At 42.1% G+C, this 23437-nt stretch overlaps 1 protein-coding gene across 26 annotated transcripts in view; it reads left to right on the plus strand.

The window, feature by feature from the left end:
- LOC122557375 (teneurin-3) overlaps window positions 1-23437 on the plus strand; it is a 2612756-nt gene that overhangs the window by 2533095 nt on the left and 56224 nt on the right. For all 26 annotated transcript variants that reach the window (XM_043705048.1, XM_043705023.1, XM_043705127.1 and 23 more), the window contains 4 exons: window positions 4521-4782; window positions 5391-5658; window positions 9580-9723; window positions 22625-22874. In XM_043705048.1, coding sequence (XP_043560983.1) covers window positions 4521-4782; window positions 5391-5658; window positions 9580-9723; window positions 22625-22874 — 924 coding nt within the window. The remainder of the gene's footprint in view (window positions 1-4520; window positions 4783-5390; window positions 5659-9579; window positions 9724-22624; window positions 22875-23437) is intronic.

Consider the following 23437-nt stretch of genomic DNA (forward strand, 5'->3'; position numbering starts at 1 on the left):
GAGGCATAGATAGAGTCGATAGCCAGAGACTATTTCCCAGGGCAGAAATGGCTAACACGAGGGCTCATAGTTTTAAGCTGATTGGAGGAAAGTATAGAGGGGATGTCAGAGGCGGGTTCTTTACACAGAGAGTTGTGAGAGCAAGGAATGCATTGCCAGCAGCAGTTGTGGAAGCAAGGTCATTGGGGACATTTAAGAGACAGCTGGACATGCATATGGTCACAGAAATTTGAGGGTGCATACATGAGGATCAATGGTCGGCACAACATCGTGGGCTGAAGGGCCTGTTCTGTACTGCACTGTCCTATGTTCTATGTTCTAAATCCAAAGAGTCTGGAATCACTTGAGGCTGTCAAATCAGCTGTGATAATGGAAGGTTGTGCAATCAGTAATTCAGCACAAATCCAGTAACCTTAGAGTTTGGCAGTCCCTCTGTGTTGTAGTTTCTTTCAGTTCGATCAGTATGCACTTTTTATGCTTATTAATGACGATTTACAACAATCCTAGAAGGAGCCTTACTTCTTCCAAAGAGCACGATACTTCTCTCAGTGATGCCCTGGTACCATATCCAAGGAAACACCTTACCTCCCCAAAAGGGTATCCCACCTCTGCAGTACTATGCCTGCTCCTACCAGATATGGACACATAGTGTTTTACACACATAAATCAACAAAATAAGACATGAGTGGATTATGTGTAAAATGGGCATGCATGAAATACAACCAGCCCCTAATCCCAGCCCTGCTAGAATGTTAGTTGCCACATTTGGGGGCCCAATGTTTGGATTTCAGTTATGAAAATGCCGGCTTTTGTATCAAATCACTAACTGTGTTTTATTGTTTCAACTCAAGTCTCGAAATTCCTCTGTAAAAAGAGGAACGAATATCATTTAATAGTCAAGACAAAAATAGAAATTCCTGGAAAAGCTTAGCAGGTCTGGCAGCATCTGTGGAGACAAATCAGAATTAACGTTTCAGAAGGGTCACTCGACCAGAACGTTAACTTTGATTTCCCTCCACAGATGCTGGCAGACCTGCTGAGTTTTTCCAGCAATTTCTAATTTTACAGCATACGCAGTTCTTTCGGTCATAAAATAGTCAGCCAGTCAGCACTGGTCAGAAAAAGGTTGGTTAATGTTTCTGATCAGGTAATTTTGTCATGAGGGGCATGGAAACCAAGCTCTGAATCATTTTGCTTTGAGTCTCTGCAACTAAAATAAGCGCTTAATTTTTCAGTGCTGTCTGTAATCATTCATCCCTGCAGTAATCAAAACATGTTTACCTATGAGCCACTGATGTTCAGCAATTAAGCAATGCAACATACCGATAGGCATAGACCATCCTATCCCTAGAGATGGTTTGATTGTGGCTGATCAATACCTAAACATTATTTACCTGGCCTTGCTTCCTATCTTTTAATACCCTTCTGGAAAGGAAATCTATCCCTGCTATAAACTTCTCAATTAACTTAACCTTGACAGCTATTCGGGATTGCACATTCTAGATTTTTATTTTTTTCAATGTTACCCCAGATGGTCTCACAACAATTTTCAATTTGACCCCGCCCCCCACCTTTTCCTGAACTCTGAAACCAAAGAACTGTTTTATTACACCTTGCCCATCAAACTTCTGAATCATCTTCCATCGCAATTCATTTATCAAATTATTCAGATTATATTATTTAATTATAACAATTATTACAGACAATGCTTCAATTCTGCTGAACCCATTGTGAACTGACTATCTGCCTCTAAATAGCCAAAAAAATGGCTAAGACTTCATCTGGAACAGTGGCCTGCATTCAGACAGAATCAGTGCCTGAAATGTAATTTTGCCAAGGTGTCTTGTTTTTAATTTCTGATTGCCAGCATTTGCAATTACCCCTTTTTACCCCGGTCCTGTTCACTTGTGTCTTATGGAGCTGAAGTAAAAATTAGGATAAAGGATCAGACGCAATGCTTAAAATGATTCCAGTTCACACCCATATTGGTCACTGACATGCTCACCCAGACTTCCCAAAGGACAGAGTTTTCAGTTCCCAAGCAGTTCGGAGAGAGAGAGAGTTGAAAAAGATGGCATTGGAAAAGCGAAGAAGGTCAGGCAGGATCTGGGAAGCAGGAGAGTTGACATTTCGGGCATAAGCCCTTCATCAGAAATGTGGAGGGGAAAGGGGGCTGAGAGATAAACAGAGGTGTGGGGTGGAGTTGGGGGGAAGGTAGGTGGGGGCATGATTGTGATAGGTCCGTGGGGAGGGTGGAGCAGATAGGTGAAAAGGAAGATGGATAGGTAGGACAAGTCAAGAGTGCGGTGCCAAGTTGGACAGTTGGATCTAGGATGAGGTGGGCGGAGGAGAGATTCGGAAACTCATGAAGTCGATGTTGATGCTGTGTTGGTGAAGGATCCCAAGGCGTTCTACCTCCAGTAGTCAGGTAGCTTGGATTTGGCAGTGGAGGAGAGTCAGGAGTTGCATAACCTTGGGGTAGTGGGAGAGGGAGTTGAAGTGGTCAACCACACAGTGGGGGGGGTTGTTTGGTACGTGTTACCCAGAGCTGTTCCCTGAAATGCTTCATACTGCATTTGTAGCCACCTAAAGAAAGGAGAAAATCAGATTGAAGATCTCCTCCTGGTTGCCCAGTGAGTTTAAACCATTACCTATTGACTCACAGAACTGATTGAACAAAGCTCACAGAGCTGAGTTCATTGTTCGAAAAAGGTGGCAGTGAGTCTGCTCCTGTGTTCCTAGCTTTGGAAGCTCTGTCATAACTATCCAAGCTGTGTGAATTCAAAGAGAGCACGGGGTGATGATCTTCCCGAGGTTTTCCCCTTCCTATTTGCAAACTGAGCTGAAAGATACTGCTGAGGGTCTTGGAACTGATAAAGCTAAGAATGAAAAAGAAGTGAAGTGCTATACATTTAAAACTTAAGATTTCCTATTATCCTTAACTTGTTACATTGTAAGGGTCATACTGTGATCCCATTTATCTATATTGGAACTGTGCCCATAAGGTTATGGTCATGTACTTGCCTGCCTGGGGCAGTGGATTGCAGACTGCTTCTCAGGTGTTATCGTGAATGTTTGGCTTGTAGGCCTTCAAGTGATTAATTGACACACTAGAAGCAACAGTAGCAGAAGAGAACAGGAAGATTATTATTTACCTGCTGCCGAAATGCTCATTTACACCTTTGCTTTATATTTGATTTTCCTACGGCAGTGCTAGCTGGCCTTCTGTGTTCTACCCTCTGTTAATGAGGTCATCCAACTCATACCAAGCTCCATTTAACCATCACTTCTGCGGACTGACCTACATTGGCTCCCTGTTAAACAATGCCTTCATTTTAAAAATCTCATTTTTGTTTTCAAATCCCTCCATGACCATGTTCTTCTCTATCTTTGTAATCCCTCCCAGCCTTACAAAACCTCTGAGCTAGCTGTGCTCCTCCCAACGTCTCTTGCTATCTTCAGGAAGCTCCTGAACTTCTACCTCCTTAACCAAGCATTAAGCTTTCTGCTGCAATGTGTATCTATAAACACCCACGTCATTTCTTGTTCAGTGATGCTCATTGGAACATTTTATAACCGTAGAGGTGCTATATAAATGTAAATTATTGTTGTACTGCCCATCTGAGATAATTGGATGAAAAGCCATGATACTTCTTGGCATTGTGTACCTTAAGGTGTAGGAGGAGAATTATTAATTATTAAAGGAACTAGAATCTATTCTGTTGTTTTAAAGAGCCCTCAAGTTCATATAATTGTGAGATATTTAATTTCAAGAGAGAGGTGAAGACAACAAGACATTTTAACTCTTTACCCAGAGTGAGATAATCCTCCCCCTGCAGGTTCTCCTCATTTCTAATGCTTTCCCATGTGCACACTTCCCTGTGGGAAGACCGCAGTGCATGTGAGAGCTGAGACAGAAGGGGACTGACCCAAACAAAACCACCACCTCAAAACAATACTGGCCTCACGAGACAATCACTCGAATGTAGATGTAGCTCCGAACTCTGACTGATTTCCTGAACCCTCCCATCCAACCCTCAACCTGTATGGCAACATACAGACAAGTGCTGAGAACAAGTGTAGCTACGCAATCACCATGCTACTGAGGCAGGCTAGATCAGTGGGAGCCAGAAGGGGAACCTTGAATCTTTCTGATCTCCCTTGTCCAGCTCTCTACGCAGCAGTATGTTTGCAGACAAAACAGTTCTGCAGTGATTATGTTAGACTGAATTTATTTGTTGCTACCCTGTTGTTATCAGTCCTGTAATCAGATGAATAGTTTGTGTAAATTCCATTTTCTGGCTTCCAGGGCAGAAATTATTCTCATAAAAAAACCCGTTTTCTATTTAGTTATAATCTTGTCGAAGCCACGGTAACAATTGCAAATGCCCTTAATGTGATTGAGTGGGACAGAGTGGTGTCGTGCTCAGGAATGCTAAAGAGAAAGTCTAAGCTCAATAACTTAGATTCGTGCCCTGAGTGACACTGATTTTCCATCTATGGCTCTTGTTTCGATCAAGGTTCGACCTGGTGGCAAACGGTGGGGCGTCTCTCACTCTGTGCTTTGAACGTGTCCCCTTCATCACTCAGCACCACACTGTGTGGATCCCCTGGAATGTTTTTCATGTGATGGACACCATGGTCATGAAGAAAGAAGAGAATGAGATTCCCAGTTGTGATCTAAGTGGATTCGTGAGGCCAAATCCCATCATACTCGCATCTCCTCTGTCCACCTTTTTCAGGTCATCTCCTTCGGAGAGCCCCATTATTCCTGAGACACAGGTAAACAGACCCTTCGCTACCTTCCTCTCACTCACAGCAACACACACACACACACACACACACCCCTGTTATATTTCCAGTTCTCTATACTCTTTCCAGGTTATCATCCAACAAGTGTCTTTGAAATCACAAGCATGTAGAGCACTGCTCCTTTGTCAGGTGACACATCTGTAGAGATTGGGGAAATTCATCTCTCCTGTGATGCCACGCATTCATTTTCCAACACATGACATCATCCTGCCACCTTAGCATCATCAGATTGCTTTACTACAAGTTTATGTTCACACACCTGGGGTCTGTGGTAATATAAACTTTGTGGCACTGTGTACAGACATAATTACATTCTTCAATCAAATTCTCCCATTCCATATTGGTGGCCCCATCTGTACTGTCTAATGGAGTGTTGGTAATACCTGCCCAAGAGAAATCACAGTTAAAATGAAATAAGTGATTTTTCTTTCTCATTTTGGGCTTAAACTCTCCCCAGTGGTTGTGTGTGTTGTCTTGGCCCCTACTTCACCTGTAGGCAAAGTCTGTCTGTCTCTCCAACTAACCTTCACTCTGTCTAAGAAGGGCATCTCTGTCTCACACTCTGGTATATCCTTCAGGTGCTTCATGAAGAAACAGAGATTCCTGGCACTGAGCTGAAGCTAATCTACCTTAGCTCACGGGCTGCTGGCTATAAGCCAGTTCTGAAGATCACAATGACCCAGAGCACAGTGCCATTCAACTTGATGAAGGTTCACCTGATGGTGGCTGTGGTGGGCCGACTATTCCAGAAGTGGTTTCCGGCATCACCTAATCTGTCGTACACCTTCATATGGGACAAAACTGATGCGTACAATCAAAAGGTCTACGGCCTGTCTGAGGCAGTCGGTAAGTTCAGAGGAGACTTTTGCCTTAGTGTACTTGCTTGTCGTATGTCTCCAGCTTCTCTCTTTGCTCCGTTTGAGGCCATAAACAGATGAGTCTGGACCCAACCCCACAACAGGACCTCACCAAAGTTGTCGTCCTTAACCTCTGTCCCTACTGCCAGGAATTGCTGGTTGACCATTAGCTGCTGTAACATCACAAGCAAATCTAATAACCGCTCTCACATGATTCAAAAGCAAATCATTGGAAAGCTTAAATAAACAGCAGAAAATGCTGGGAACACCACTTGGAAAGAGTAGCAGTGTTAACTTTTCAGGTCTGTCATCTTTTATCAGAAAAGATGATGAAGCATTACAGACCTGAAAAATGAACCTTGGTGTAGACCTGTGGAGTATTCCCAGAATTTATTGTTATATTCCAAATACACCCCTCACCCACAATTCAATCTTGATGTCTTTCAATAACGAACACTTACACAATAATGGAGAGCTAAAAGCCCATTCTCATCAAATCTAACAGCACCTAAAGAGGCCATTTGATGCATTGTGACTGAAATAACTATCCTTTTGATCTTAGTTCGTTTTTTATTCATTCCCAGGATAAGGGCATCGCTGGCCAGGCAACATTTAATGCCCATCCCCAATTGCACAGAGGGCAGTTAAGAGTCTTAAATACTTGTGGAGTCACATTCAGGCCAGACCAGGTCAGGTTAACAGTTTCCTTCCCTAAAGGAGATAGTGAACCAGATGGGTTTTTCCAACATTCAAAATGGATTCATTAGATTCTTAATTCCAGATAATTATTGAATTCAAATTCCACAATCTGCCATGGTGGGATTCAATCACAAGTCCCTGGATTAACAGTCCACTGATAATACCACTAGGCCATTGCCTCCCCATTTATTGCTTTTAAAAGCTGGTGTGAATTCTATGGTATTCCACAGACTTGCAGCACATGGTTTTGAAATCCTCTCAACCATTTTCATTGCTGATTCGATAATAATCTTAAATTTATGCCATCCTGTTACCAACTGACTGACTACCAAATGAAAATCATGTTACCCTCTTCACCTCACCAAATTTGTAATTTTGAAACCCTCTATCAGACCTCCTCTTTGCTTTCATTAATGAAACAAGCACCTCTCCATTTTTTCTAATCTTTCCACATCATCAAAGACTTTCATCCGCTAATGTGATTTTGGTGAATCTCTGTCATGCTATCTATAAGGCATCTTGTACTGGACACAACGTTAAACTGCAGCTCACTCTCATTCACCAACAGTGCAAGGGTCACTTATAGTGTAGAATTGGAGATGGTGCCATCATGGTGATGTTACTGGAATAGTCATCCCGAGGCCAATGGTAATTCACTGCAGTCTTGAGTTCAAATCCCACCACAGCAGCTAGTGGAATTTAATTTCTATTCATAAATCCAAATATAAAAACTAGACTCTGTAAGCATGGCAACTATCATCAGTTGTTAATGAAAACACATGCAGTTCACAAGGAAATAAAATCTGCCGTCCTTACCTAGTCTGGCTTGCAGATGACTACAACCCAGAACCATGTGGTTGACTCTTAACTACTCTCTGAAATGGCCTGGCAGACCATCTAGCCCATCTAGGGATGGGCAACAAATGCTGACTTTGTCAGAGATGCCCACATCGCCCCAAAGAATAAAGAAGAAAGAAAATCAGCACAAATTGATTTGTACTGAGTTCTACTCAGCTCAGTCATGGGACTCCAGCCAAGACATTTTTTATCAGGGTCCCCTAATCCCTGCAGCAATACCTCAATCTAAGTAAAAAGGTTGATTTTTATCATTCATGTTAATTAATGGCATGAACTAGAAGAATTGAGTGCACAGGATCTCTGAGGAAATCTTTATATTTTTAAATGGAGGAAGCCTTTTCAAATTAAGTGATTTTAGACTCTGGAGTCCAAGAATATATTGAGATTTCATAGACAAACACAAGCTCCAGCTTTACACTGTGTCAGAACATCTAACTTTCTCTGAAAGTTTGTGTGTGTTTGCTGCTGCTTTAGCACGACCAGACACAGCAAGTGTCTGCTTAAACCCATCTACTGAGCCTAGGTATTTTCTACATATTGAAAGGTAGGGCACACAGGCCTCACTGGGGAAGTGCTCCACTGGAATGCCACCCAGTCTGCAAACTATTCTTGCAGTATCACCACTTGTTAGCTGGCAAAAGCCAATTGTATCCATACCAACACTTTCCCTTTAATTCCATGGACTTCCATGCTCTTTTGGAGCCTCCTATGTAGCTCTTTCCTGTTGAAAGTCTTTGTGTAGCACCATTTGTGACACTGCTTCGATTAGCCTGCTGTGTTTTCTGATCAGAGAATTTAATCAAATCAGTCAAGACTTAATGTGCCTTTTAACTAATCCATGCAGTTCTTGTAGTGAGCTTATCTTTGGTCCAGCACAATTAGGTTCAAGTCTGTCCTCAGGATTTCACAGCCAGGGAGGTGCGTCATAAAGGGACGAAAAGGTTGTTTGAAACTAAGACAAATCCATGCCCTTCCTGATTAACCAATGCCATTCTGAGTGAAAGGTTAGACTCTCATTTCTGTTAACACACTCAGCAGTTATGTTGGGCTGGCCAACCCGTAGCTTCCTTGTATCGAGATATAACATCTGAAGTCCTCCAGTGGTACTCCAGTCCTCAGTCAGGATTGATTGATTGTGATGAATACCTTTTCTATGCTCTGGCTTGCATTTCATTTGGAGCAGCAGATTTCCCAACTTTCAGTGATAAATTCTTTAGTGAATTTTGATACCTTTTATTCTCCCAACCATGGCTCCTGTTTCATCTTTAAATGCAGCTTTCATATGATCAGCATCCTTTCTGAATACCAATGCACTTCAGCTTTACCTCTGCATCTGTGGGCCCATATTGGATCACTGGGAAGGAACCATCAAGTAAAACATTATCCCAAAGAGATTGATGTTCTTCTGGTGTTTTTAGAATCACAGAATGCTAAAGTACACACGGAACTGATTCCATCCATCATTCCATTGTCAGTTCTTTTGTGGAGTGATCCAATTCATCCCCAAGGATTGGCAAACCTTTCTTTATCCAAATTCCATTTGAAAGTAATGATTGAATCTGCTTCCAATGTTGTTTCAGGCAACACATTCTCAATGACAACTCTGTATTAAAAGAAAATCCTTTGGCCAGCTGTTTCTTTTGACAATTATCTTATATCTGTGTCATCTGGTTACTAACCCTTCTGCCACCGTACACAGTTTCTGCTTAATTACCCAGTCAAAATCCTTCATGCCTTTATTAAATCCCAACTTAACATCCTCACCTCTAAAGAGAAAGTCCTAAAACAGGCCTAATCTCTATAGCCTGGTGAAAAGAAAGAAGCAGTTCAGTTTTCACTTTTAAAGGGAGGGAAGGTATTTGGGCTGAATCCCACGTTAACAGTACTGCACAAAGAGTTGCAGGCTGTTTTGCTTTATTGTAATCTAACCAAACCTTCACAGTGGCATACATAAGGCTGAGAAAAATCGTTTTTCTTTGGTTTTTCATTAATTCTGGAGCCAGAAATGTGCTGCTGCCCATATAAGAGAAACTTAAGTCTAATTTTTCTCATTTGATCCCAATAACAGGAGTTAGCCATTCTGTATTTTACACCTCTCTGCCACTCAGTTAGCTCATCATTGATTTGTATTTCAACCGTGTCTTTGATCAGCGATTCGTTGACGACAAAAATATGTCCGAGTTCAGAAAATTTAAGTTGACCTAACATCCACAGCCTTTTGGAAGTGAGAGTTGTGAATTTCCTTTCTGTTTTGTGTGATGAGGTGCTTTCTGGTGGTCTTTCAGCCTTATGAATGTTTGAAGGAAAATTTCTTCCTAGCCAGTCGATTAATGATGGTTTTCTTCCTGTCCAGTTTCTGTGGGTTATGAATACGAGTCCTGTCTGGATCTCATCCTCTGGGAGAAGAGAACGGCTGTTTTGCAGGGGTATGAATTGGACTCTTCAAATATGGGTGGCTGGTCACTGAATAAACACCACGTCCTGGATGTGCAGAATGGTAAGAGGATGAAAAGCATGCAGTGATTATTGATCTGCCGACGGCTATGCATGGTCTTTACTTGAGTTTGATGCTTCAATGTGTGGTAACACTGCAGCTCCAGACTTTTACCACAAGGTGGAGTATTATAAGGTCTGGCATCACACCTGAGAGAAATCCGCTCTGGCTTGACCAGTGTGACGGACAATCTACTATTAATTTGAAAGAATCTCAAAGTTCACAGAGCGCATTGCACTGACGTTGGGAAAATGAAATGGTTATCCCACTGCAACCCTGACTTCAACTTCTGACCCTTCGACCTCTAATTTTTGCAATGCCATCGAATTTAACAATTTTCAGCAGCCACTGTGCTAGTTAAATGCACCATAGAAAGGTCCGTATGGACCATTTGACCAGGATCTAAGAGGGGAAGGATTTAAAAAGGACCTGAGGAGTAACTTTCTCATGCAGAGGGTGGTGCATGTGTGGAATGATCTGCCAGAGGAGATGGTGGAGGGTGGTACAATTACAACATTTAAAAGGCATCTGGATGGGAATATGAATTGGAAGGGTTTAGAGAGATATGGCCCAAACGGGACTAAATTAATTCAGGATATCTGGTCACCACAGACAAGTTGGACTGAAGAGTCTGTTTCCCCATGCTGTATGACTCTATCTCGGTTCTGGTTTTGTCAGACATCCAAATTGCTGGGCCCTACAGAAGAGAGCCCTACAGAAATTAAATCAATTTGGAGAAGGTTTCCAAGAAGTCTTGCCATTGATGGAGTGGGTAGAATTTGTCAATGCCTTGTGCCCCTTTAAACCCCAGCGTCCATCTTCATGGCACAGCCCGGTGTTCTGTGTTCCCCACCTAGTTCTCACAAACATGGATCTGAAAATTGGTCCCTTAACATTACAGAATGGAGCCCATTCCTCGTGGTGGAGCTTTTAAACCACGGTGGAGGTGTCACAGAGCAGAGGAGCCATGTTTGCTCCAGGTCCTGAAATAAGCAACACCTGACATGAATAGTAAAAGAAACTATGCAAGAGGGTGCGCCTATATGTAATGTCGGAGAGTTCTGCAGTGGAATAGGGGCATTGTAATAGTGTGTGACCACAGTGTGAGAGTAAGCACGAGCTTCCTTGCTGTATCTCCTGTCAGCCAGGCTTTTATTGGCGTTTTCCCAACAATTCAACCCATTAATGACTTTGTTAAGGCAGAGCACACAACAGCCCCAAACTAAAATTCAGATTCTATGTGAAGTAGCAAATGTACTTTTTTCTCAGAAGCAAGTTGATTAGATTCCTCGCTGACCCTGCATTATACTCGAGTTTAGTAAAAATAGAATGAAACGAAAGATATCTCTCCACCCCTCAATCCATACCTCCTCTGACTCCCCACCACTACCCCCACAATCCCTTTTCCCCATCCATGCCAACACAAGCCTTCATGCCCTCCATGCCACTCGGTGTCCCTTTGCTCACCATCTTCATTGCCACTGAACTTTCCTGCACTTCTTCAACAGCTTGTCCCACCTTCTCAATACAGTCTTGCAAAAGGAATAGGAAATGAATCAGCTTTCAGAATTGCATTGGCTTTGTGATAATCCATACATATCACTGGGTACCATTGGTTTTGGCCCCATTACTACGGATGAGCTCCATTTGCTGCAACTCACTTCAATCGTGTTGTCTTTGAGCATGTATTCAATCTCTTTTTGAACCTGTGCCAACTTTAGAAGGTTACGTCTGAAAGGATGTTGTTTAATTGGAACAGCATTTCCTATGCATCATGCATAATCACATTAGGAGAAAGTAAGGGCTGCAGATGCTGGAGATCAGAGTCAAGAGTGTGGTGCTGGAAAAGCACAGCAGGTCAGGCAGCATCTGAGGAACAGGAGAATTGAAGTTTCGGGCATAAGCCCTACATCAGGAGTGACTAATCACATTAGTACTTCCCAGCTTATTCCCACAAATTTCCCCATGTGATTGTAATAACTCTTTCAGGTCATTTTGATTTTCCTCAGGAGGGTAACTCAACAATGTATCCCAATTTTTGAGAACTTCCTCATTTTCCAATTTAATTTGAGGAATGTCCAATTAAGGAATAGCTGAACTTGGTTCTTCACTCTGTGTCATAACCAGTACCATATTCTCCTTTTGCTTTCCTTCCCTATCAAAATGCATTTCGAGCATATTCACATGACATGATCTGTGAAATTCCTTTCTATCTGGCGTTTTCATCAAATATTGACCTGTCTTAATTTCTTTTTCATTTGATAAGGCACACTAAACCTTGCCTTTAAAGGTTTGCTCACCACTGAGAGTGCCAGTAACACTTTATCTCCACGAGGAAAATTGTAAATTTTTGATTTATTGTCTGCTTCCTGTTTCATCACATGCTGTGCCACTTTCAAATGGTGTCTAGCCAAGCCCCCAGCTCTGTTTAATCTTTCCCTTAAATTTGACATATAGTTCAAATGTGTGGTCTCTGAACTCTCACTTACCAATTTCTCCTTAATTAATTTTGTGCCCAAGAAAACATAGCATCATCGTACACATAAAATGACAGCATATATTTACAATATTTATTTGATGTCAAGTATGCAGCCTAAGGGGTTTTATACCATAGCAATGACCTTTCCCTTTTAAACAGTGGCTTTCCCCCATTGTAGTCATTGCCCCCAAGGCTAATAGCATACCTCAGTGTGTACTCTTGGACTTAATGATCATATCTGCTGAATAGTTTATGACAAAGAGTTAAAAATATAAGCATTTGGGGAAAGCAGTTGTCAACGCTGGATTCTACTTTGGTGTACCAAAGTAATTGCAGCTTCTGTTAAAACTGTTCAGTGGGATAGATGACTCACACATGGTTTGAATTCAACAAAACATGGAAAATTCATCCATTTCTTCCCATTCACTTGTGGATAAAATCTATGGTATGTCCATTTGTTTTACAAGTGTACCAATTTCCCTAATTGAAGCTTTTGCTGTGTAACATCAGAGGTAGTTCTGTGGGAACAAAGGGCTAATTGAATCGTGATCGAGTGAGCAAACGAAATGGAGCAATTAAAGAAAAAAATTTGGACAAGTCAGTTCTTAAAAATGTGTTGTGTCGGTGAATCGATTCTTTAAATTATTCTGGGATGTGCAGTGACAGGCAATAACTTTTCTGAAGTGAATTGCGTCTAATTGAATAAACACAGTGATTAGTTGTAATGACAAGCTACATAAGCCAGAGAGATTCATTCTGGAGCAGAGTACAGACAGCAGCAGGTGTTTGTGCGGACACCCAGAAAAATGGTGATAAATATTCTAATGAAGGTAAAATATTGTTCATCATTCCCTTTGTGTTTTGTGAAGAGAAATTGTAAAGTAGTAATTTTTCATCGTAACGGCTGAATGTATCAGGTATAATAACAAAGCATGCTGACACAGAAGAGTTGTTTGATGAAAATTACAGAACTCAGCTATTTGGGGAAAGTAATTGTCACAGTTGGGTGTTGTAAATGTACACTAAAGCTGTTATAGCTTTTTTTTTAAAGCTGTTTTGTGGGAGAGATTAATATATGAAGGCCTGATCTAAGTAAAGCCTGGAAATTTCACATCCGGTTGAATTATGGTTTTGTAAAATACTCAAAACAACCCCACCTCCTCCCCGAGTGACTTTCCTATTGATGGCCTCTGCTGAAGTCACTGATATTGGGCTTTTAAACAGAATTGCTGCCATATTGGAAGAAAGCCTACAGAAATAGACCCTCGACCTGCCATGTTGGGAACAATGCAATTTTTTAATCACAGGATTTAATTAGACAAGGAGATGTGAATATTTTAATTTATAAATATCAAATGGGATTACTCAGCTTTGTTCTGGGTAAATCCAGTGATTTATGGGGTGTGTTTATAATCTGCAATGTGTTGGACTTCGGCAAAGACAGAGATGGGACTTGTTCGTACCATAGCGTGTTAATTATTGTTCGATAAATAGGTGAAGTCCATTAAAGTTGTAGTTTCAGGATGGTAGTTGTATGTCCATTTTAGGTTCCTGGTCCATGGTAAGAGAGTTCATGTGATGCAATGGCCAATGTCCCTGCCTCTCAACCAGAAGCACAGGGTTAGAGTTCAGAATGTAGCCATAAAGATCAATTCTCAACCTGAAAGTCCTTTCAGTATGTCTATGATAATGCAGCAAGGGTGGGAGAGTCTTCCGGTCAGCAATGCTTAATTAGTGCCTCTCAAGTTACAGATGCTGGCAGCAGACTGGCAACCTGTTCTGGGGAAAGAAAATAACTATTTGAAGGGATAAAAGCATGGGATTTTCATCATGTATCATTAGATTTGGAAAAACCTTTAAGGTAAATGATAAAAACATGAGATGTTGGTGTGGGGGCCCATCTGAATCAATAGTGTGGTGCTTATGCCCAAGACATCAATTCTCCTGCTCCTCGGATGCTGCCTGACCTGCTGTGCTTTTCCAGCACCACACTCTCAACTTTGATCTTCAGCATCTGCAGTCCTCACTTTCTCCGAGTAGGGGCCATCTCCCTCATTTTTGTTCTAAACAATAGACTGCATCTGCAAGGAAACCTGTGGAGCATTACATCTCATTGTGACAAACTAAAGAGTTTTGTGTTGGACATAACATTCTCAATATTTGTAAGTAGCACAGGAAAACTGTTACGTCTGAGCTACAACATTTTATGAGAGTGCAGATTCTAGTATGTACAAATGCTGCTTTCCTAGCATTGATGCAGAAACCAGGCTAAATTTAAAACTGACCATTCACGCAGTCACACTCCATATGCATCCCTTGTTCAGAGAAGGAAGACAAACAATGCTAATATCAACTTGGTTGGAGATTCAAAAATCGTGTTTGCTCTGAATTATTTAACAATGTGAGGAGAATATTTCTCACTTTGAAGTTCTCCTTCTTAAGATGAGAACAAGGTGCAATCTTCAGATTTCTGCCCCACCGCCCACAACAGTTCACATTCTACTTCTCACGTTCACTTGTTACTGCAATCAGCTACACCTCTGCAAGTTCACACCCCTGTTGCTGGAAAACCTGTTCCTGCCCCATTAACCTACCCTCTCCAACCTGGTGAAAGAAAGAGACACATACCTAGCTGGTTCTCACTCTGGAAGTTGATAGATGTGAATGTGCTGAACTGTCAAGCCTCTGGGCTTTTGTTGTAACGCTTTCGGGCTGTTTCACATCAGGAATGCAGCTTCCTGTTTGAGTATTTTCTCCAAGGTCCTCCCATTGTGTGCTCCTCATGGAGAGATGATGGCTCAGGGGTGTGCATTTGTTAGGTCAGGTGGATTCTGCCTCTGCTTTGATTATTATCTGAACAGGCAGGTCCGTAGACAGACTGCTAACTGTGCTGATAATTGAGAATGTTAGTGAAGCGATTAATGCCCAATAAATCACACCACTGATAGTATTAACCCAGTATCGGTCAGGGGTGCTCTCTGCATGGGGAATCTGATACCAGGGCAGGTCTCTCACTCAAAGGAACTCAAATTGATTAAGGTGCCCGGCACCAGAAAGAGGGAAAACTCATTCAGAACCAGCACTTAACCCTCGAGACCTCGTCTTGTGGCCGGGAATCCAGCAATGACTCTCCAATTGGCCACTGCGTTCTGCAGAGGGGAGCACCACCTTTTGGGTCCTTCATGCAGTGAAAGGCTCCACCACTTGTCTGCCAAATCCCTGAATAGAACAAAATGCGACAGGCCTTGCTGGAAGGAGGGAAGGCAATGGCCAACCACCTGTCTGTCTGCAGCTGAGACCCTCATCACCTCGAATGACTGCCCCCCTATTTATTCATACAGGACACCAGCCTGCACTGAGAATAAGCCACCTTTCTCAATTTGGAGAATGGTTACTGATTTACATATAAATTCATACAGAAATACATCAAAAAGCATTTGCACTTAGAAACAGTGAAGCATTGTCATTAGAATTTCCAGGTAACTATTTTCTTAGATAACTGTTTGTATTTCAATGCTGGTTTTAGTTAAAAGTTCCCACATTCAACATTGTTGTTTACTGGTTTGTGACCATTACCATCTGCCATGCAAACTTATATGTTTATGTTCAAAACTCAATTGAATTTGAATCCTGAAACGTTGGTTGCAGAGTGTTGCACATTGAGCCTCACACCTACGACCCACAGTCATAGACATGAAATCATTCGCGGCAGGAAGTGGAAACTTACTATTATGAATTATTCATTTCTATTCAAAGTCATGAACTGATTTTAGATGTGTAATAAAGCGTGAGCTTTGTAATTGTTACTGAAATGTCAAAACCTACATGGGAGCAAACATTAGGAACTGAAATGAACACTGACAATCACTGGACCAAACGAGCCATAATTCATTAATTATCAACAGAAATAGTTATTCAACAGACCTTTCAAGCTCCTTAATTTGAAAAACAACCTGGTGTATTTATATTAACTGGGTTGATAAGAGATCAAATGAAATTAAAGATAAGTGCCATTCTGAGATAGTTTATGAATTCCATTTTGAAATAGTTTATTAATAATTCCAAGCACTCTTGTTATATTAAGACAGCTCTTCAGATTATCCTATAATGTTACATTAAAAATACAGATGAATATGGCATGAGGTGTGAATACCAGATGGTGCACAGCAATCTTTTTTGAAATGTCATTCATTGTTTTTAATTCATTCATGGGAAGTGGGCATCGCTGAGTGGGCCAGCATTTATTGTCTGTTAATAATGACCCTGGATAAAATGGTGAGCTGTATTTTTGAACCACTGCAATTCTTTGGGAAATAGTTACACCCAAGGTGCTGTTAGGAGGGAGTTCCAGGATTTTGACCCAGTGTTAATGAAGACATGGTTGCATGGCTGGATGGTGTGTGGGCTAAAAGGGAACTTGCATGATACAAAACTGCTATAGTGGCTCCGCTGCCCTAATCGTTCTTGGGGTGAGATTTTTTTAGGTGCTGATATAAGAGCCTGGATGAGCAGTGTATTTAATCAATGATATACACTGCTATCACTGTGCATTTGTGGTTGAGTGAATGAATACTGAAGGTGGTGGATCGGGTGCTGAACAAGCACGCTGTCCTGTTCTGATGGTGTTGAACCTCTTGACTGATTTCGGAGCTGCATACATCCAGGCAAGTGGGGAATCTTCAATCGCACTCTTGGGTTGTGGATTGTGGGCACATATGAGGAGACGGGAAGTGAATTGCTTGCTGCAGAACTCCCATCCTCTGGTCTTCCCCTGAAGCCACTGTGTATTTATGGGGTTGGTCGAGTTAGGTTTCTGGTTAAAGGTGACCCCCAGTATGTTGATAGCAGGGGATTCTCTGATGATGATAATGATGACATTAGAAATGGTTAGCTTCTGTCTTGTTTTATTGCCTGACATTAATGTGATGCAAATATTCCTTGCAAAGTATTAGGTTATTGCTAGATTTGGACATGAACAGAAACAGTCCCTGAGGCCATAAGCAGTGTTGAACATTGTGAAATCATTAGTGAACACCTCCATTTCTGAGTTTATGATGGAGAGAAGCTCACTGTTGAAGGAGCTGAAAATGGTTGAGTCCAGGACACTGCTCTGAGGAACTTTTGCAGAGATGTCCTGGAGCTGAGATGATTAATCTCAATAATTGAAACTTTATTCCTTTTTACTAGGTACTTCGCCAACCAGCAGAGTTTTGCATCGGATTCCAAATAAATTCAGTTTTGCTAGAGCTCCTCAAGGACCCCCTCGGTTAAGTTCAGCCTTGATATCAAGGACAGTTATTCTCACCTCACTTCTGGAGTTGTGCTCTTTTATCCATGTTTGGACAAAAGCTATAATGAGGCTTGGAGCTGAATGAACCTGGCAAAATCCAAACTGAATCACATTTTTGTTCTTGACCAAGTTATTGTAGAGCAAATGCCTGATAATAGCACTATCAGTGACGCCTTCCATCGTTTCCATTTGATGACAAGTAGCCTGATCGGCTTGAATTGACTGTGTAGGATTTATCCTGAACTTCAAGGAAGAATGTTGTGAAACTTGAAAGGGCTCAGAAAAGATTTACAAGGATGTTGTCAGGGTTGGAGGATTTGAGCTACAGGGAGAGGCTGAATAAGCTGGGGCTGTTTTCCCTGGAGTGTCGGAGGCTGTGGGGTGACTTTATAGATGTTTATAAAATCATGAGGGGCATAGATAAGGTAAATAGACAAGGTCGTTTCCCTGGGCTGGGGGAGTCCAGAACGAGAGGGCATAAGTTTAGGGTGAGAGGAGAAAAATGTTAAAGGGACCTAAGTGGCAACATTTTCACACAGAGGGTGGTGTTTGTATGGAATGAGCTGTCAGAGGAAGTGGTTGAGGCTAGTACAATTACAACATTTAAAAGGCATCTGGATGGGTATATGAATAAAAAGGTTTTAAAGGGATATGGGCCAAGTGCTGGCAAATGGGACTAGATTAGGATACAACATCTGATCGATGTGGACGAGTTAGACCACGCCGCACATCTCTATGGCTTTATGGCAGGACATACCTGGAGGATTTTCCACATTGCCAAATCAATACCAGTGTTATCGTTGTAATAGAAAAGTTGGACCTGTTTCTGGAGCACAAGTATTCAGTACTATTACTGGAATGTTGTCAGGGCCCGTAGTCTTTGCAGAATCCATTGCCTCCAGCGATGTCTTGGTATCATTGGAATGAATAAAATTCGCTGAAGTAACAACTGTGATCCTGAAAATCTCAGATGGAGGCCAAAATGGTTCACCCAGTTGGCACATCTGACTGAAGATAGATTCAGGTGCTTCAGTCTTGCCTGTTGCAAAGATGAGGATGGGGATATTTGTGGAGGACCCTGTTAGCTATTTAATGGTCCACTACAACCAATGACTGGACGTGGAAGGACTGCAGATCTAGTTAATTAGTTGTGGGATGGCTTACCCTGTCTATTGCTTCTTACTTATGGTGTTTGGCAAATCGTCCCATTTTATAGTTTTCCAAATCATTACCGTATGCTTTACTATGCTGGTGCTATTCCTGGCATGCCCTCCTGCAGTCTTTGTTTAAATTCCAAATGTATTAATTGGATTCAAATTTCACCCTCTGCCTTCACTCCATAGCATTCATCTGGGCCTCTAAATTATTAATCCAGTAACCATTCCACTTCCCTCACTTGAGAAGACTATTCCCCATCCCATGTTCCTCTGAGAAGGTGGCAGTGATTGCTCACTTGAGTTTCATCCCCAGTCTGTGCTTACTGTCGATCTGAGTTGAACCTATAGCTGACCATGGTCAGTCCATTTATAGACACAGGGAGAAACTTGTAGCTCTGAGGGCATTGTCAGGCTCAGTCCATGATTGACGCTGAACATATGTGGGGCTGGTGAAAAAATCCTGCCCAAAATCCCCAGACTTGCAGCCGGCATGGTGGCTCAGGGATTAGCACTGCTGCCTCACAGCACAAGGGACCTAGGTTTGATTCCACCCTCGGGCAACTCTGTGAGGAGTTTGCACAGTCGCCCCATGTCTGTGTGGGTTTCCTCCTGGTGCTTTGGTTTCCTCCAAAGGTGTGCAGGCTAGGTGGATTGAACGTGCTAATATACCTAAATGTTCAGGGATGTGCAGGCTAGGTGGATTGAACGTGCTAAAATACCCAAATGTTCAGGGATGTGCAGGCTAGGTGGATTGGACGTGCTAAAATACCCAAATGTTCAGGGATGTGCAGGCTAGGTGGATTATCCATGGGAAATGCAAGGTTACAGAGATAGGGTAGGATGGTAGGTCTGAGTGAGATGCTGTTCAGAGGGTTGGCATGGACTAGATGGGCCAAATGACCTAATTCCACACAGAAGGGATTCTGTGAAACACTGATTGAGTCTCCATTGTAAGAAAAACAGAGAGTGCGAGAGAAACTAAACACTGTCATAGAAACATAGAAAATAACCACAGGAGTAGGCCATTCAGTCCTTCAACCTGCTTTACCATTCAGTTTGATCATGGCTGATCATTCACCTTGCTAGTAAACCTGACTACTATTAAGACACCCAAAGTCCAGTATGACTATTCATTAATACAGATAAGTCAGGCTGGACTCGAAACATTAACTTTAATTTCTATCTCCATCGATGCTGTCAGATCTGCTGAGTTTCTCCAGCACTCTCTGTTTCTGTTTCAGCTTCCACAGTATTGTGTTTTTCCCTGGGTCTCTCGCATGCTTGCCGCTGATAGACTCTCTCATAATCCGAAGGCACAAGGACACAAGCGAGGGCTGAGAGCAGAGGACATGGCCAGGGGCTGATAGGGAGGATTTGGGAGCAAAGACCAGGAGCTAGGAGGCTTTGCTGTGATTTGGGTGGGTTGGGGTGGGGGAGGTGTTGGTTTCAGGAGCAGCCTGGTTCCTGAGGTGGCTTTCTCTCCACAGCATCCAGGGAGTTGGTGGAAACAATGAGTCTTCAAGGAGATATGGGAGACCAGGTGGTTTGAAAGTGGCTGGAGGGAGACAGAGAGGCTCAAAGTAAGGCCTAGGGGAGATGGGCTTGTTCTTAAGGGGATTGGGTAAGACAGGGAGAGGCAAGGGAAAACAGAGAAGGTGCAAGATGTTGGTGCAGGAGGCAGGCAGAGACAGGGAAAATGCATTGGAGTGGGGGGAAGAGAGAAACCATAAGGGGGAAAGGGAGAGAGGAATCTATAAGAGGGAACATGGCTACAGGGGTCAGGAAGAGAAAGGGAAGTTGCAAGCCTAAGCTAAAAGTTTGAAACCTGTCAACAAATGAAAACTCAGCAAACTGGATGGTAGGAAGCTTGAAATCACTGAGGGAATGAATTATTTGAAAATGAATGTGGAATCTCTTGCTTATGTTCAGGAGCTCTCCATGGAAAAATGACACAGTTGCTTTTGTATTGAGAACTGCATCCATTGTTAAATTTAACAAAGAGATTGAGTTGGTGAGACATGTTCTGGAGTACTGTGTGCATTCCTGGTCGTCCCTTATAGGAAGGGTCTTATTAAACGAGAAAGTTCAGAAAAGATTTGTCAGGTTGTTGCCAGGATTGGAAGGTTTGAGATAGAAAAATAGACTGGAAAAGCTAGGACATTTTTCACTGGAACGAAAGGGGTGGCCTGATTGAGGTTTATAAAACCGTGAGGGGCATCGATAAGGTCAATGATAAGGTCATTTTTGTAGGGTTCAAAACTAGGAGGCATGTATTAAAGGTGAGAGGAAAATGTTATAAAAAGGATGTGAGGGGCAACTTTTTTACCCAGAGTGAATCGTATCTGGAATGAACTGCCAGAGAAAGTGGTGAATGAAGATACAATTACAAGGTTTAAAAGAAATTTGGATAAGTTTATGAAAAGGAAAGGTTTGGAGGGGTATGGGCCAAGCGCAGACAGGTGGGACTAGTTTAGTTTGGGAACATGGTTGGTGTGAACGAGTTAGTCCGAAGGGTCTGTTTCTGTGCTCTATAACTCAATGACTATGAGATCCAAGATGCTGTAAAAGTTTGTTAACTGCCTGATTGAAATACTGCAGCTTTGTGAGTTACCATGCAGTAGCAGCAACCTCATTAATATCAAACACATGTTCAGGGTGATGGTTACAAGGGAGCTTTTATGCAGTATGCGTCAGTTATTTTGTAAAAAAAAAATCTCTTGTGGCTAACTTATACTGCTGACCTTGTGCCAATTAAAATATTGTAGTGTCCACTCCTTTCCTGATGTGCTGCGGCTTTAAATTTATTGAAGGAGTGATAATTATTGAGGATATTGATTCACCTTTCTAATTCCACTTCTATATGAGTCCAAAAGGCCTTCTATGTCAGATAGAAGTCCAGAAAATAATGAGACTATGTGACCGCATCACGTAACAAAGCAGCTGATGGGAAGGTAGCTCCTGTCTGTCAAAAAGCAGACCCAGAAATGAAAAAGGTGCACTGAGGTAAACAAAAATTATACCCTAGGCAAAAGTGAGGACTGCAGATGCTGGAAACCAGAGTTTAGATTAGAGTGGTGCTGGAAAAGCACAGCAGGTCAGGCAGCATCCGAGGAGCAGGAAAATCGACGTTACGGGCAAAAGGCCTTCATCAGGATTCCTGCTCCACAGATGCTGCCTGACTTGCTGTGCTTTTCCAGCACCACTCTAATCTAAACAAAAATTATACCCTGACAATAATGACAATGCCAATATTCACATACCCGCACATGAAGGATGAGGAATGGGATACGCAGAATAGTATCTGTGGAGATGCAGTCTCACCCACAGATAGAACAGTGAAAAAATGGGACAAAATAGATGCTTTTTTAAAACCTGCCAAATTGATCATGTAGAACACGGTGAAAGCAACTGCATTCTTTGCTATCTGTCATGTTCGTTTCAGTGAAATCTGTTCTGCAACACCAGAGCATAACATTTCTCTTAAAATAATTAAGTTGAGGTAAAATCTTTTCAAGGTAAAGTGGGTAAATATGTAAAATCCAGAAAAACACAGTGAGTGACCAGAAAATGGTTTAGAAGTAGCTTTTAAAACTCCGAATGGTAATAACTGAATAAATGCTCATTAGCAGCAGTCATTATTTAAAAATTATTTTCATCTGACCTCTTTCCCCCCGAGTAACAGGTTTGACTAAGATCTCATTGCTGTGTTTATACTTCAGCCGATCAAACAACAGGTGAATGTCAAATGATTCTAATCTTTAGAGATTGATGCAGCCTTGACATTCATCACTGATTTAATCAGTATTCTCTATCCAGAATTGCTGAAGGCACAAGCTGTCTTAATCAATTGTTTTGATTGGTGTGGTCTAATGTGAAATTTGAATAGTGCTTTATGATTTATGATGATGGTTCTGCAATCATGGAAAATGCCTTATTGTTGTGACAGTGACAAAGTTAGTCTTATCATCCTCCCATTAGGCATCCTGTACAAGGGAAACGGGGAAAATCAATTCATCTCTCAGCAGCCAGCCATCATCAACAGCATCATGGGTAACGGACGAAGACGCAGCATCTCGTGCCCGAGCTGCAATGGCCAATCAGATGGTAATAAACTCCTGGCACCCGTAGCTTTGGCATGTGGCATCGATGGCAGCTTGTACGTTGGCGATTTCAACTACATCCGCCGCATCTTTCCTTCAGGAAATGTGACAAGCATTCTAGAGCTAAGGTAGGTCTAGAGCCCCAAAACCTAGCCTGTGCTGCTCCAGCCAGTGCATTGATGGGAAAAGTCGTTCCTTCCAACAGTCTGCTACTTTCCCAGCAGGCAGAGAACCTGGAAGGCTGTATGAATTAAATCATAAGGGCGCTTACCTGAGCAAGACCCATCTGCCCACCATTGGAACAAGCTAACATTAGTGTAGGCACACATCTTGATAGAATTCACAGATTGATTTGGTTTGAATAGACTCAACAATGCAAACAGTCAGTCAATCATTCCAGTCCCTTAAAGAATGACATTTGAGGTTCAGTGAGGAAAGAAATCGCACGAGGAAAGCTAACTACCTCTCCATCAGTCAGTATGGCAGCAAAGAAGCTATTCATTCAAAATTGCATTTAAGTTGCATTTATGTGTTGCCTGTCTCTGTTAATTTGAGGGGAATATTTGAACACAATGTTTTGCTGCTACGGAGAGGGAAGACAGTTTATTTAAACTGCAGGGTCATTGCCAAATGTGTTAATTAGCTTCAAGTCTCCTTTCTAGTGAAATACTTGCAAGCTCCTCAGTTGTAT

The sequence above is a fragment of the Chiloscyllium plagiosum genome, chromosome 2 (genome assembly GCF_004010195.1).
Source record: "Chiloscyllium plagiosum isolate BGI_BamShark_2017 chromosome 2, ASM401019v2, whole genome shotgun sequence".
NCBI lineage: Eukaryota > Metazoa > Chordata > Chondrichthyes > Orectolobiformes > Hemiscylliidae > Chiloscyllium > Chiloscyllium plagiosum.